General features: G+C 37.6%; 1 protein-coding gene across 1 annotated transcript; it reads right to left on the reverse strand.

Moving 5' to 3' along the window:
- Window positions 1-8,135: 8,135 nt before the first annotated feature.
- Window positions 8,136-10,048, reverse strand: Ccdc71l (coiled-coil domain containing 71 like). Its single transcript, XM_078040238.1, has one exon. The coding sequence runs from the start codon at window positions 9,734-9,736 to the stop codon at window positions 9,008-9,010; it is 729 nt and encodes a 242-aa protein (XP_077896364.1). The 5' UTR covers window positions 9,737-10,048; the 3' UTR covers window positions 8,136-9,007.
- Window positions 10,049-16,031: the final 5,983 nt, after the last annotated feature.

The following is a 16,031-nucleotide window of genomic DNA, read 5'->3' on the forward strand; positions in this document are numbered from 1 at the left end:
AGTTCATTCCATGGCAGAAAGCCTCAATAAATTTTGTGAAATACAAGCCATGGGTGGATAAATGAACTGAGGAAATAAAGTAAGCAAAGTGTGATTGAGGTAAATCTACCTGTTATATAGCATTTTAAGGAAAATAGGTGCTTTTAGCAAAATCAGCCAACAGGTAAACATCACAGGGCAGTAGAACAAGCAAATTCTATTGGTGGTGTTTTCTCCCAGCCAGGGGCAGCTGATCCACCCAACAGCTGTGAAGCATATATAAGTGGATACCATGGGAAGGAGACAAGAGGTTAGTTCTGACCCAAAGAAATGCAAGGGCCAAGTGCCCACCTGGTCTGGAATGTCAACTCCTGGAGCTCCTCACACACACCTATCTCACACACATTTGCTTCTCCCATATCTTGTCCTTTTTTCAGCATATGTTTAAGGCTGTGTACACTATTCTGGTTTTTGTTTATCTAAATAAAACTTATGAGTTTTAACTTTATGAAGATGTTTAGGAAGGAAAAAGAAAATTAGAATATCCTCAGGAGCTTGTTAACTTTGTCTTGTAGCCATCCACAGAGTGGATACCACCCAAAATGGAAGGTGTCCAGAGTAGGAGCTTCTGATTTAGAGGCTATATGCTGGCAACCAGAGGGCATGAGGGCTAAAAATTACATAGGACCCCTCCAGTTTCAATTTATGAAGTCTGCATTTTATTATCTGGCAAGTAATTTGAGAAAAATGTTATGACAAATAACTGCTTATACTTATAGCAGCAATTAGAAGAAAAGACATATGAAATGTCTTTGGACCATAAGCCAGAGTACCCTGACATCCACCATCAAATTAAATGATCTAATCACAAGAGCAAAGGAATTCCTGCTTTAGCTCATTCACTCATACTTATTCATTTTCCAGACACTAGATAAACACCTATGCCGTACACCATAAGAACTACAAAAGGTGAACAAAACAGGGCTCTTAAAATAATCTTTTTTTTTCCCACCTTAGGATTTGAAAGTAGGTTTCTCAAGGGGTTGATTAATTTATATTATTCCTCTAAAAATATCTAAAAGAATTAGTAAAGTGTGTGGGATAAGACAGATGAGACTTCAAATCCAAGCTCTGCTACTTAGATGTGTGTTATTTGGCACATTTCTTAAGCTCTCCAAGCTTTAGTTTATGCATCTATTAAGTACAAATCATAATACCAAGCTCATAGGATTGTTGAGCTTTGCTCTAAAGAAAAACAGGCAAGTAGAGTACCCAGAGCACAGTGGGATTTGGAAGGCATCTATGCTCAGCACTGTGCCAACAATGCAGACGCATGGTGGGAATTGAATGAGATTAGTTGGTCTTTCTGGTCATTTGGCTGTTGGTTTATACTGGGTCTTGGACAACTTTGTGCTCCTCACAAGACACACAGCATCCTTTTGCATGTGTCACTACTGGTGAATTTGACCTCATCCTCCCAACTCAGTTTGACTAATTGACATTTTATGGACTATAGCTGTTGTCCTTTACTTTCACCACCTGCCAATATAAAAAATTCAAGTAAACAAATTGAGACTTTATAAAGTTTTTTTTACATTACTACTAATAAAAGTTAATATTTATTGACTGAGGCTAACCAGGTTCCAGGCACTATTCTAAGTGTTGTATATGTGTTACCTCATTAAATTCTCATAAGGGCTCTGTGAGGTAGGTGCTATATTGTGCTTGTTTTTACAGCTGAGTAAATTGAGGAACAGAGAGGGTAAGTAGTTTGTCAAAAGGTCTGCTTCTAGTAAGAGAGGAAGAAAGGATTTTGACCAGGAAGCCTGGGTCCAGGGGCCAGCATCTTAACCATTGCACTAGGCTGCCTCTGGCTGAGAGACTCAGAAGTAGTGATCATCAAGTGGTATTGCCACGTACCATCACAAGAGATGTCAAACTCTTCAGCTACTTAATTGGATCACAAAATGCTAGGAATTCATCATAAGTGTATTTGATAAGTTACAGTAAAAAAATCATACCTCAATTACAAATTGCTTTGATTACAAAGCAACACAGCTTTTTCTATAAAATTTGGAAGGCAATGTTCCTGGTTTATGTGAATTCCATGAACACAATTCATTCCCTCAGTATCACTGAGTGGCAGGCACATACAATGTTGTAGTGATGCAAAGACAAGACAGATGAGTCCTGCCAGTGAGCAACTCACAACCCAGGAGGGAAGAAAGACACATGTAAAGAGGTGAGCTTGGTGTGAAGTATTGTGAACATGCAGACGTGAAATAAATATCCCCCAAGCCCCTTTACTTAATAAGGAACAATTCACTTCTCAAGTTCTGGAATATCTCTCATATGGGTCCTCATGAGCATATTTCTTCATTCCTTCCACAAGAATTGAGCCCCACTGAGCCAGCCCAAGACATAACCTTTCCTCTTCTCGGTTGACCTCAAGTCTCCCTCTCCTGTCACCCAATACTCTGAATGCCTTGCTTTCTAGAATAATCAACAAGGTCTTTCCGTAGGCAGGACCTCTACTATGTTATAGATTACCTCAATGCAATCATGCCCACCGGGTAGAAAAGGAACACTGTGAGGTCCCTCTCCTTCAACACATAGTTTATGACCATTTAAATTCACCAGGCTTGGGTTAATAAAAGTCAACAGTATTCCCAATCTCAGAGTTGGTTTTGCACAAAGGATGGCGAGAAAAGTAAAAAATTTTACTAATATGTAAAAGATTTCTTTAAAAGTTTCAGTTTTAAAATGATGAGAAGAGAATATGGGGGTGGAAAGAATGTCTTTTTGTTTCATGATAAAACCAGAAGGAATAAAATTCCTTTGGTTTTGAAGAAAAAAAAGGAAGCATAAAAAAGAATAACACCTGCAAAGCAAACTTTTAAAAGACAAATTTTAAGACAGTTCATATAAATGGGTACAACCACTTTGGAAAATGTATCTACCAAAAGTAACCATTTGCTATAATCCTGTGATCTGACAAATCATTCCTATAATGTATACTCAAAGAGAGGAGAGGAGAGAAGAGAGGAGGGGGGATAGGATACATGCATATATTCTCTAAAAGACATATCCTAGAATATTCACTGAAGCTTTATTCATAATTGCCCCAAATTGGAATTTACTCAAATGCCCATCGAGAATTTAATGCATTTATTTTGGAATATTCACAAATGGAATTCTACATGCCAATGACTGATCTATAATTACATGCAACAATACAGATGGAACTCAAGCATAATTTTAAATGAAAGAAACTAAGTACATGACACATAATCCCATTTATATAAAGTTGAAAAATAGTCAAAAGTTATGTATGCTGTATGAAGTCAGAATAATGGTTATCGAGTAGAGGGAAGAAAGCAGGCATTCGGGGGTACTTCTGGAGTATTTGTAATGTTTTTGCTAATCTGAATACAGGTTACACAAGTCTATTGAATTTATGAAAATTCATCAAACTGTACACATGTAATTCTAACAATATATGTACTTTTGCATATATATTTTGCTTCCGTATTTCTTTGAATCTGTGAGATTTAGAATAATAAATTACATCCTTTCTTTCCTATACTTTTTAAACATGTAAAGAATACATAGGTGAAAAAATCTTTAGAGAAACATGTATATATTTTATAGTTAATTTTACAACTTAACTATAAAATATATACTTAACTATAAAATGGATGAATTTAACTTTTCTATGAGTACTTTCAGAAGCTAGGTCAGTCCAGTAGGATATTTATTCAGATTTGCTGGGCTAATCATATTGCTTGGTGTTATGATCATTACCTTCGAATCAGGAGTTGGGTATGTTTATTATGTAATAGATCACAACTTACAACATTTATCAAGATGTAAGAGAGCACTGACAGCAAGAATTCAATGCTTTTGTGAAATCTGCAATCAGGCTCAATTTTGAGGCTTTTGCACCCTCACTACTTTCATATTATACTTTTCCAAGAAATTCTGTGTGTCAACTTCAGATACTTCAATTTTGGCTTGCTCACCAATTTAGACTATGGTCTGTTAATCCTTGTGTTAAGAGGAATCAGAGCTAAATTACTAGCTTTATATCCAACATCTAAAACTGAGTGTGTCAGTGCTTTGAAAATGAGGATATTTTTACTTTTAGTAATAATGTTCTGCTGTTTCAAGCACAGTTATTGTACTTATCTTATTTCCTTTAAAACCTGAACCACAAACCTCATAAAAACTAATTCTATGTTGGTTCTGTGCATAAATATTAACAAGGGTCTTGAGCAGTCCCTAATAAACTTACTCTAGGAAAAATTTGTGCAAAATATTTACAAGTTTCTGGACCAGCAACTTTGATCTATTGTTCAGATACTTCATTTTTGTTTTGTTTTTTTTGTTGTTGTTGTTGTTGTTGTTGTTTCCTTTGTTGATCCAGGGTCTTTCTATGTTGTCCAGGTCTTGGACTAATGTAGCCTCAGCCTATTGAGTGTTGGAACTATAGGCACATGCCACCATGCCTGGATTAATTCTCAGACACTTTAAAATATACGTTGGCATATTTTAATTGTCTTTCAATGATATGATAAAATCAAATTTTTAAAAGAAAAATTCTAACAGCAAAAATTGTGATTAAATCCATTTTATCTAACCTCTTACTGCTAAAAACCTCTTTTAGTTGTCAGTAGGGCTAAAAATATAATTTATGTTTTCAATTTAATTCACCCATGAATTACCTTATTTTAGTGTTTTATACCTTTCCTAGACCATAGTCTGTTCTTGTTTGAGATGCTGAAAAAGCTGGAGAGCTAAACTCCCAAGGGATTGCTCTCAGTATACATATTTATTCTCAGCATGCATACTTCCAGTTAATAGTATTTATTAAGTACTTCCTAGGTCTCTAGAATTAACATCCCTTCCAATCCTTACAATAACTCAATATTTTATTAACTACATTTGCTAATGAGGCTAAGGTACAAATAATTATTTACCTAGAGTCCCAACACTTGTGAGCCATGAATTCACTCATGATAATTCCAGTCCTGGCACTATGACACCACAGCTATTCACTTTGCTACTTCCATCTATTGATAAGAACTTGGGTATGAAGGCAATTCAACCTACACAGTACTATGAAATTGCCCTTGGTGTAGAGTTTGCTAATATTCCACTTCTGCCTTCTAGACTGTAATGAAATTTCTGGCTCTATCCTTAATTGTAGAACAGTCTTTATTGCTACTCATTTAAAGCACTCTTACTTTCTTTTACAATATAAAAGAATGGGAGATTTAGATTTTTTACCATCCCACAAAGGAACTTGGGATCAAGATTCAGAACCCTGAATTATGATGCATTCTTAAAGGGGTCTATTGCTGGCTGAATGCATAAATGGCTTGCAACTGAAGCACCATAATAGATTCACAAGATAACTAAAGAACTGATGGGACATAGACTCCCAAGACAGCACAAAACAAAAATCTTGAGATTCTTAGGAGTTTTAAGTACACAAAAGTCAAAATTTATCAACTTATAAATTGTTTTTTGATTTACATGTAAACACAAAATCCCATTTCAAAAAATTTCAACCTAATTAGAAAAACTAGACACTGTGTATTCTCTAAAATTTATTTACAGTTAATAAGTTAAAAAGCAAAGTACAACCAAATTGTAAATCTTAATCATATGCACATTAAACTGTCCAGGGAAACACTTCAGTTCCACTACAAACAATTGCTTTCTAATGCAATTAAGACATAACAGTTTATCAAAAAAAATATTTCAACACACCAATAAAGCAAATGTTAGGTATATATGATCATTAAAAATTATCAATTTAAAGAGTGCTGTGGCAACCCAACCCTTAAAACGACCAAAAAAACCTTTTGAGTTCAAAATTGCTCAGACTTTTTGTATTCAATGATTTTAAAATATTTTATTGAAGAGTTTTCTGAAAAATAGTACTAACATTTGCTCATAGCAAATCAACAAGTATGTGCCACTAGCTTAAGTTACACTTGTCCAATAGAGTACTCAAACAAAAATAAATACACGCCACAACAGCAACACTTTGCACTATCAATGATGAAGCTTGCCCTCACAATCATGACATTACTGGTTTTAGTGACAGAAAATGAGTTGCTGGTTGTTAGGAAGGAATGTAAAAAATACCAAAAAAGATTATTTGTTGTGCCAGTCATATTTAGGCACCCAAAAGTCAAAAATCAAACAGAAATATATCAAGGTGATAAAATTCCTCCTAGCGTCCTCCTCTACTTGTGTCATATGAGATATAAATGAAGGCAAGAGAACAAACAAATGGGACTTCTTTAAAAAAAAAAAACTATACACAAGCTAAGCTACAGACTGTCTCACTTCTGAAACAATTAATGGATGCCTCACCATAAAGGCCACTATGCCAAGTTTCTTTTCACACTCTGCCCAAAGGTAATCATAAAATACTTTCACTTTCCTATTAACATACTAGTCAACTATATCAGATGTTTCTCCACATTTTAGAAGTTGCAAGATAGGTTTTGCTAAAGAAAACTTGGCAAAAATATTTCTTACATCTTACTTCACAAACTAGAAACGGCATTATTTAATAGTCCACATGAACCATATTGACTTCAAGATGGGCAATCAGATTCAAACTGAAATCAGATAACCCAAATAAGCCAAAAAAAGCATTTACACACATTCAAGTGCACTAAAGTAACAAGGCATAAGAGGAAAAAAATGTCAAGAATATCAGTTAAAACAAATGCAAGGTGTCACTGGTTATGTTTCAGTTGTGTGCTGAGAAAAGTTATTCTCAGCTAATTTCAAAATCCTCAGGAAAACTATCTAGATAAGCTACATGTTGAAATTACATTCTAATATGGCCATTGGATTTACTTTAAAAATTATTATAAAACTATATACAATAGTGAAATGGTACAATACATTTTTTCAGGTGCTAGTTAGCTATAAAAGTTAACAATATATTTTTGGAAAGAAACTCCTATGTGTATGAAATACAATTGGCAATGGAAGCTAATAACCAAAAAATGTCTCAGCTTCCTATCACACAACTATAATTTAACACTCTCCATCTTCTAAGTAATTATTCACTTTTTTATTTACCCATATGACAGTGTTTGTAAGGATGCATCATCATTGAGTAGTGAATAAAAGACTATGAGGCTTACTGGGAAACTGGCATAAAGTCATATATATATATGTATATATGTATATATATATATATAATTTTTTTTTCAAAACAAGAACACTGAAATGAAATTCACAACATTTCTACTATGGACTATTAAACTTAAAATAATTATTTCAGAAAGCTATGCCATTTGAATTCTAGGAAAACAAGAGTAAAAATCACAACTCTCATTATTCTCCTAATAAGCTGCCAAGCAGAGATAAACCTTTGTATTGAGGGTTTCACATGCCAAGTTCCAGCCCAGTATGGATAGTTCCATGGCAGAATACTTGAATTTGAAATAATTGTGGTACAAAAACACTACTTGACCCTTTAGGTATTGCAGTAAAAGCTGGCTGTGGCACCACTGTCTAATAACCAGTAAGTCTTGCTGCCACCATTGACCAAAGGCACTTGGATAATCAAGAATTCCACACTAGGCCATATGGTATACACACTATTACAAAAGTGTAAAATAAGGGTCAGTACTCTGGGTGGCTTGCCTGTTTGATTTCTGTGGCCTTCAGCTATCAAACAAAGACTGCAAACGTTAACTATGAATGGAAAAAAAGAAAATTCACAGGACAAAAAAGTCAACTAATTGTCATAATGTTTACAAATGTGATGAATACTAGTCTTGGCATTTCTTGTTATCCAACAATAAAAACAAAGGGATCTATTTTGCCCAAAGTAACTTCAACCAGTTACTTGATACCAAGAAATGCCCCCACCCTTCTCTATAGATCATGTTGAGGTTTCTAATGGGTATTCTGTTTGTCACTTTATTCACAACGTTTACACACATTCATCTCTCCTATATGACTTCAATTTTAAAAATTATTATCTTCTCATTAACATTCTTGGATTTTTATGTTTGACCAGGACATGTTGCCAGATTATCTCCAATTGAATTCCAGTCATTCCTGCAACAACACCAGTTCTTCACGATTCTTTTTTCCCCCAATCACAAGCCATGTGGTTTCAATGCACTTCAATTTTTATTCAATTAAAAAAGAATTCAACAAGTCAACTTTTCATAAACAAAACTTTGTATGAGTATTCTACCATTTGCTTTAGGAGCTCAGTAAATATAAACATTAAACTTCAATATAAAATCTTCTAGAAACACCTTTAAAACGTTAAGCAATTGGACTTTACATCTCTTTTGTTTGTAATCACTGAGCCCATGAAAATCAAAGCCATATAAATTCTTGCATTACTAACAGTCAAGCTTGAACCTCTCAAAAAAAAAAAAATCCTTGGTCAAAGCTTTGAAATTCAGTAAAAATTCAGAAACGAGTGGGATTCAGAATACCCTGAGCACAAACTAGTGCAACACCACAAAACATGTTTGATCTTCCGTCCAGAAAGAGGGGTGGCAGTCAAAAAGAAAAATGGAGGCGGGGGTTAAAGAGCAAGCAAATTCTGGCTTTTATTACACAAGCACGAAAACAAATTCCTTTGGAAAAGAATGACTTCTTCGGAGGACTTCCAGACCAGTGAGGTAGAGTCCGAAAGGGAGAAAACCAATCTGTCCCTATAGTCCTGGAGACTTCTCAATCTGGGGTTCGGAAGCAAAGGGACCTCCCCTGTGAGTCCTGCAGTCTCCTCCTTCGCAGATGCGGTGCGGGGAGGCGGCAGAGGGTACACCTGTCCCGGAGTTCCAGACGCGGGGACGCATCCCGGGGGCGCGGGGCAGGGAGGCCATCCCGGGACTTCCTCGCGCGTAAAGTGCACTAGGGGACGGTCCTGGAGGAGTCTGTAAACACTCGACTGACACTTGTTCATTTCTCCAAGCAGAAACTCCATCTTGGGCCGGGGACCTGCAGGAGGCGCCCTCGGGGCGGCGTCTCAAGCCCGGGGCACCGGGAAGCGGCGGAGCCTCACCACGGGTTCCAGGTCCACTCGCAGGACTTGGCGCGCCTTGCGTCGCGCCGCCGCCAGGCTGCGCTCGCCCCACACGTCGCCGCCGACGCGGATGGTGGGGAAGGTGGTCAGCGTCGGGGTGGCTGCCCTCCAGATCTCCTCCAGGGTGCGGCCCCCGAAGCAGGGCTCGGGCGCCGAGAGCTTCTCCAGGCAGGACTCCTCGGGGGCCGCCGGCGGCGGCAGCAGCGGTGGCGGTGACGCTGGAGGCGGCGGGGGCAGCCGGGGCCGCCTCCTGCCCGCGGCGGTCGCCCGGGCTCCGCGGCGCCTCCTCCTGGCGGCCGCGCGCGGGGCCGGCCGGCGCGTCAGGCCGCGGGCGGTAGGGGGCTCCGGGGGGTCAGGCACCAGGGCTCGGCAGGAGGCGTAGCCGTAGACGTCCTTGCTGCGCAGGATGTGCGGGGAGAACTGGTGCTTGAGGCTGCAGAGGAAGCTCCAGAGCTCCGCGTCCGAGCTCATGAACTCCGTGCTGCGGGGCATGAACAGCTTGAAGGCATCGCCCAGCGCCTTGGTGCTGTCGGCCAGCGACAGTTGCGACCGGGAGTACACCACCTTCTCCTCCCGCGCCTCCAGCCCGGCCCCTCCTCCCGCTCTAAAGCCGCCGCCCCGGGCGGCCGCGGCCGGGGGCCGGCGCCGGCGCCTCTTCACGGTGCGCCGCATCGGAGGCCACTCGAGGCCGCCCGCGCTCGCCTGGTCTCGCTGTCGCCGCCGAGCCCGCCCGAGTCTGGCTTGGCTCGGCTGTGGTGGCCGCTGCTGGCGTCTCCAGCCCGGCGCGTCTCTCGCTACTTTTCTCGCCTCCGCCGCCCCTCCCCCTCCGAGGGCGGAGGACGCGGGTGGATATCCTGCCGCCCGGTTCAAGATGGCGGCCGGCGCCCACCCCTGGGCTTTGTCATTGGACGGCGCTTCGCCCCCCTGGTTTCTCTTTCTTCTCCTCTCTAGCCTTCTTTCGCCCTCTGCCTTTCTTTAAATGTGCCCGCCTCAGGCCCCTCCCACCGCAGCCCCGACTCCACCCATTGGGTGCTTTCAGAAAAGGGGCGGGGACTGGGAGAGGCCAGTTGCTGGGAGATGGTGCCGGGGTGGCTGGTGGTTGTTGTTGGTAGTGGTGGTGGTGGTGGTCCCTGAATGCGAGTCAACAGTTGGGTGGGCGTATGATGGTTGCCATGTGTAGAGTAAGAGGTGGATGTCAGCTATGTCTTGGGATTGAGTGGATATGCTGTTGTGGGTTGAGCTCAAAGATCTACCAGTCTGAGTAACAAAGGGAGATGTCCCTAAAGACTGGCTAGTATCACAGCTAGGGAATTTGGGTTTATGTCTAGAGAAGATGGACCTTTCACAATTTCCGTCTAAATCCTCAAAAGGCTTCTATTGGCAGCTTCATTCTAAACTCTTCCCTCTCTTGACTCCCGTCCATCCCAAGAAACCAGTAAACATTCAGGTAATGTGGTGGCATTGGCGAGATTGGCTCCTCTGGGCAATGGAACCATTTTGGTATTTGAGAGAGACTCTGCTAATCAGGAAAACAAAGCCTTTCATACTATGAAAACAAGAACTGTGCTCAAGTTGATCAAAGATCAATTACAACAAAGCCATTCTACTTAAAGGATATATCCTTATTTTAAACATATAATAGTTCTGTCAGAATATCACTTCGTGTTTCATTTGGTTTTCACATGTCTCTTTACAGCAGAATCCTTATCATTTAGAAAGGATGAAACATCACATATACTCAACAAAATTTTGTTGAAAGAAACACATTTTTAATAATTCATTTCCTTTTGTATTTGAGGGGAGAGTAGTAGATGTTCTTTTGTTGTCTTCTAAAAATCTCCATACTGAACTCAGTGCATGTCAGGTAGTGGGCATCAATATATTTGCTAAATGAATTAATGAAATGCCACTGATTATTTGAAAAGGAATGAGAAAGAAAATATTGAAATTCCTTTGAAAAAAAATGATTTCATTATTTTACATTTATATTACCACGTTCTCAGAACTCTTAATTTTTTCCCCCAGTACTGGGGATCAAATCCAGGACTTCACAGATGCTAGACAAGAGTTCGTTCTAACATTAAGCCCCACTCCGCCCCACCCTCACCCCAACCCACAAGTTTTCTTTTAAGTTTTTAAGGTTAAAAAAAAAAATACTCCTGATACATAGTTTTGAGCCAGATTTTACCTTTCAGTAAGCATCTTATTTTGCAGTAGACAATGAATAAGGTACAGAATTTTCATGATTTACATATAGTTTCTGATGGTTCCCTTGACTATGTAAGCCAAAAGAGACCTAGTTCTATCTCCTTATTTCACAGTTGAAGAAATTTAGACCCACAGAGGTTCATTAATACAGCTTGGTGATAGAAGCACTGGGACACCAGGGCTTTGGATTCCTAATCTGGCAATCTTTATATTTCACTGGTGTTTTTTTTTTTTTCAAATTATGCTGCCCTAACTCTAAGGCGGATCAATAGAATATGCTTTATATACCAGTAGGGTGACCAAGGGACAGAGCTCTACCCCTATTCCTACTTCCACTCCACTCAGAATTGAGCAATTTTTAATCTGTTTTATATTGGATTTAGATAATATTTTGTTTGAAGCAGATAAACTTTTGTTAGTTTCAATAAAAACTAAAGGCAAAATAATTTGAAAGATGCTTCTCTACACCAGAACACCCTCTTCACACAGTGGGTTTTGTTTATAGCAAAAATAAAACTTGACTGCAAACCAGTTCTCTACCTCTCTACCTACCAAAATCATGGTAATTTTCTGAAGAGAAAATAATTTTCTTAGGAAAGCACACTTTGATTTCAGAATTATAGAGCCAACCCAGATTCCCAACCTCTTATAAAAAATATTGCAACAACTCTTTACAGCACAATTAGTTTTCCTTGTAATTCTGAGACTATATAGTAGTATGAAATTAAAATAACTTCCAATGGAATACTCCCCCAGGTTGACACAGAAAATCTCACAGAGCAAACAAGTAGAAAACTAGGGGAACTTCATGACAAAAGAAAAACAAAATTAGGTAAAATGTAGTCTGGGCTTCTTATATTGCTATTCTTACCCTTCCATGTTTTAAGCTCTTTAGGTCTTTTCACTTAAATATGTTTAAGAATTTATAGAACTGATTTCAATTAGGGAAATTAATTTTTTGATATAATTTTTATTCTAAGAAAACAGTATCACAACAAATTGTTAAGTATTGAGTTTATTTTGTGATGGACATTCATTGAATTTACTTAACACTAAATAATGTTTTTATGAAATACTTTCAGGAACCAGTATCATGTTAAACTACTTAAATTACTTTTACACACTTAAATTTTTCTATTTGCTCTTTACTTTTTCCTTTCTTAATTTCTTCTTGACATCCACATTTTGGTTAGCTCGGAATAAGTATTATGAGTGGTTCTTATTCATTCTCCATAGGTGAGTAGAATTTATACATAAAACTAATATGTTTCTTCTAGTTCCTGAGACATAAAGTTTAAGCAAAGTTGATAAATTTTCATGCTGAGGAATGATGATTTATAATCCTCAGTGTATCCTTTACCTCTCAAAGATCATCTTTCTATATCTGATAAATAAATGACTGGTAATATGGATAATAGAAAAAACTATATGCATCTCTTTTCTGTGTTTATAATTTATGTTGCTAAAGAGAATCCAAGCCAGCCATGGTGGTGCACACCTGTAATCCCAGAGGCTCAGAAGGCTGAGGCAGGAGGATCACGACTTCAAAAGCCAGCCTCAGCAACTTAACAAGAACCTAAGCAACTTAGCAAGACACTGTTCTCCAAATAAAATACAAAAAGGTTTGGGGATACGGCTCATTGGTTAAGTGCCTCTAGGTTCAATCTCTGGTACAAAAAAAAAAAGCAAATCCAAGCAAAATAAAATGATTTGAAAAGTTAAACATAAAATGTATCTCTTAGCTACCCAGGACGTTTGCTTTAATATCTCACTTCTATAAAAATAATTTGCTTCTTGAAGCAATAATGGCTGAAAATGTTTCAGATTTGCAAAAGACATAAATTTACAGATTTAAAAACAAAACCAAACAAAATAAATTCAAAGAATCTACATCAAGGCACATCCTAGTCAAACTCCTAACATTAAAGACAAAAAAAAAAAAACAAACCTTGAAATCAGCTTGATTAAAAATGATACCTTACTTTTAAAGGAAAAACAATTCAAATGACCCCCCCCAAAAAAAAATCCTCCTCAGAAACCAGGAAGCCAGAAGACAATGGTTATATCTTTTTCATTTGCTAAAATAAAATAATGGTCAACCTGAATTTCTACATCCAGTGAAAACATCCTTTGATAATGTAAAGGAGATCAAGACATTCTCACATGAAGGAAAACAGAATTTGTTGCCAGCAGATATGCTTTAAAGAACAACCAAAGGAAATTCAATAAGTAGAAAGGAAACAATAAAAGTATTCTTAAGACATTGAAAGAAAAGGAAGAACACTGTAGGCAAAAAATGTGCATAAATCCTTTTCCTTTTGAATTTTCTAAATTATGTCTGATGACTATGATAAATTGAGTGTTTGTATCCCCACAAAATTTATATTTTGAATCCTTACTCCCTAAGGTGATTGGCAGGATAAAAGGGCATAAAAGGAGATGAGATTTCTGTATTTCACTAAAAATGGTGACAATGACACCCTTAGACTGGAATAAGTTATTTACACAAAAAGGAAGCCACTCTAAAAGCTGTATAATAAGATATACTCAAAAACATTATAGATAAAAATAAAATTTCTTAAAAAATGTTTAGATAAATGAAGAGAAATGAAAAACAGAACAAATGGCAAATAAACTGAGAGGATAAATCTATATATGCTATGTGCTAGTGCTTATTGATAAATGATTGTTTAAATCAGAAATTGCTCAGATAGGAGGGGACCAAGAAATTGGCCAAATCAAAAATGTATCTAGACCTAAAATTAATCAAAAGTCTTTGATCTGTAGGCCTAGTTAAAATATTTTTCTCCTGAGTAGTGAGTATCTATTTCTATTGTTTTTCCTCTTAACCATTGTCTACTAAAGCTTCATAGAACCAATCTTGAAATGTTAAACTTAGATTATGTCAAAGTGTCAATGCAAGCAACTTCTTCATATTGTTAATGCACGTTAAATTTAAAGTCAGAAAAAGACTCTTTTCTTCCCCAAAAATATGTGTACATTGAACTTTTGCCATACTTGGAGGACTTTCAGTTTATCCCTGTTAAATCTAATTTTCTTAGTGTCAATCCAGCATTCCTACTTGAATCTGAATTCTGTAATATTTGATTTTGATTAATTCTTCCACCAAATTAAACAAGTATCTTTACACTTTACACTAAATCTTCAATGCCACTACCAATTGGAACAGACTCAATGACAAAGACATAGGTTACCCTTCTGGAGACCTACCATCCTGATACACAATCACTTGTAACCAGTTTCTGGGTACAGCTGGCCCATCAGCTTTAAGATTGTTTTATATTATTATCACCCAGATGTAATCTCTTATTGAGGAAGATATTAAAAGAAGAATCACATTTTTGTTGAAATCAAAATATACTGCTTATGTGCCTTTCCATAATCTACCAAACCTGATATCCCTATCAAAAATCAGATGAAATCATCACTTAGTATTTTTATAAGCTCTCAGACTGATATCAAGTGTAGACCCCACTTGTGCAAGAGTAATTTGCTTAGTAATTTGGAGCTCAGCTCTAATTACATGTAAAAGTGATTAGTCTGTTTGAAACTATTAGTACCAGATTGGAAGAATATTAGCACAATGGAATTATAAATGTGGAAAAAAGAGAGTTAAGTATTATAATGAATAACTAGATGAATGAGAAACAACAAATTAGTATAATTTTTTAAAAAAGTTTTTTAAAAGTTGCTTTTTGGACATAAGTAGAATGCATAAGCATATAAAATTTCAGAAACATGAGGTAATTTTTTAAATTGTTTTTTACTTAATGCTGCCAAGATTAAACTCCTAACACACATCTTCAGTTATATCCTTCTAGTGCTCAAACATATCCAGTGGATCTCTGCTGGCTACCAAATAAGAGCAAACTCTGTAATCTAATGTTCCAATGTTCAAATTATGGCCCTAACCAAGCTTCAAATCTCATTTATATCTGGGGTACAGCAAAACTTTCTGCCAAACATCACCACAACATATTCCTAGAACCTTCATTCACTCAATCATTCAAATAACTTATTGAGAAATAATTTATCTACTATATATCAAGCTAAGTGCTAGGAAGAAACTGTGAACAGAACTATGTCAAGAACTTGCTTCATGATGCTGATAGACTACTAGTTTATTAGTTACTTATGGCTCCATTAACCAATTACCACAACCTTGACTCAAAATAATGCTAACTTATTATAGTTCTGGAAGTCAGAAGGCCAATTTGTATCCCACGGGACTAAAATCAAGATGTTGGCAGGGCTGTCATTTTCTGGAGCTTCAAGGGTAAATCTATTGCCTCACCTTTTCCGTCTTCTAGGCCTTGCTCACGTTCCAGCTTATGGCCCACTTTCTCCATTCTGAAAGCCACCAACATAAACCTCTTTGACCATTCTTGAACAGTCGCATCTCCCTATGACTCTTCTCATCTGTGGGTAAATTGAGTTTACCTGGATAATCAAAAAAAAAAAAGCTTCCTATTTCAAATTATCTGATTAACATGAATTCCCTCCTTCCAAATAAAATATTTGCATGTTTCAGAGATTCAGATGCACTCTTGAGGGGCCATATTTCAGCCTACAGAATCAAAGCTTTAACTAATGATAACACAAGCTTAACATATACCAAATACTCATGTTTTGTTATGTCTGACCCTGGGCTAAGCAGTTTCTGTAGATTACTTCAATCTTCTCAGCAGTCCCATTTATTATGTACTATTCTGTATGTTCCACTTTACAGATGAGCATA

This window comes from Ictidomys tridecemlineatus, chromosome 2 (assembly GCF_052094955.1).
Source record: "Ictidomys tridecemlineatus isolate mIctTri1 chromosome 2, mIctTri1.hap1, whole genome shotgun sequence".
Taxonomy (NCBI): Eukaryota; Metazoa; Chordata; class Mammalia; order Rodentia; family Sciuridae; genus Ictidomys; species Ictidomys tridecemlineatus.

Excerpts from the sequence above, each read along its gene's own strand:
- Ccdc71l (XM_078040238.1), bottom strand. The coding sequence starts at position 9,736 with ATGCGGCGCACCGTGAAGAGGCGCCGGCGCCGGCCCCCGGCCGCGGCC.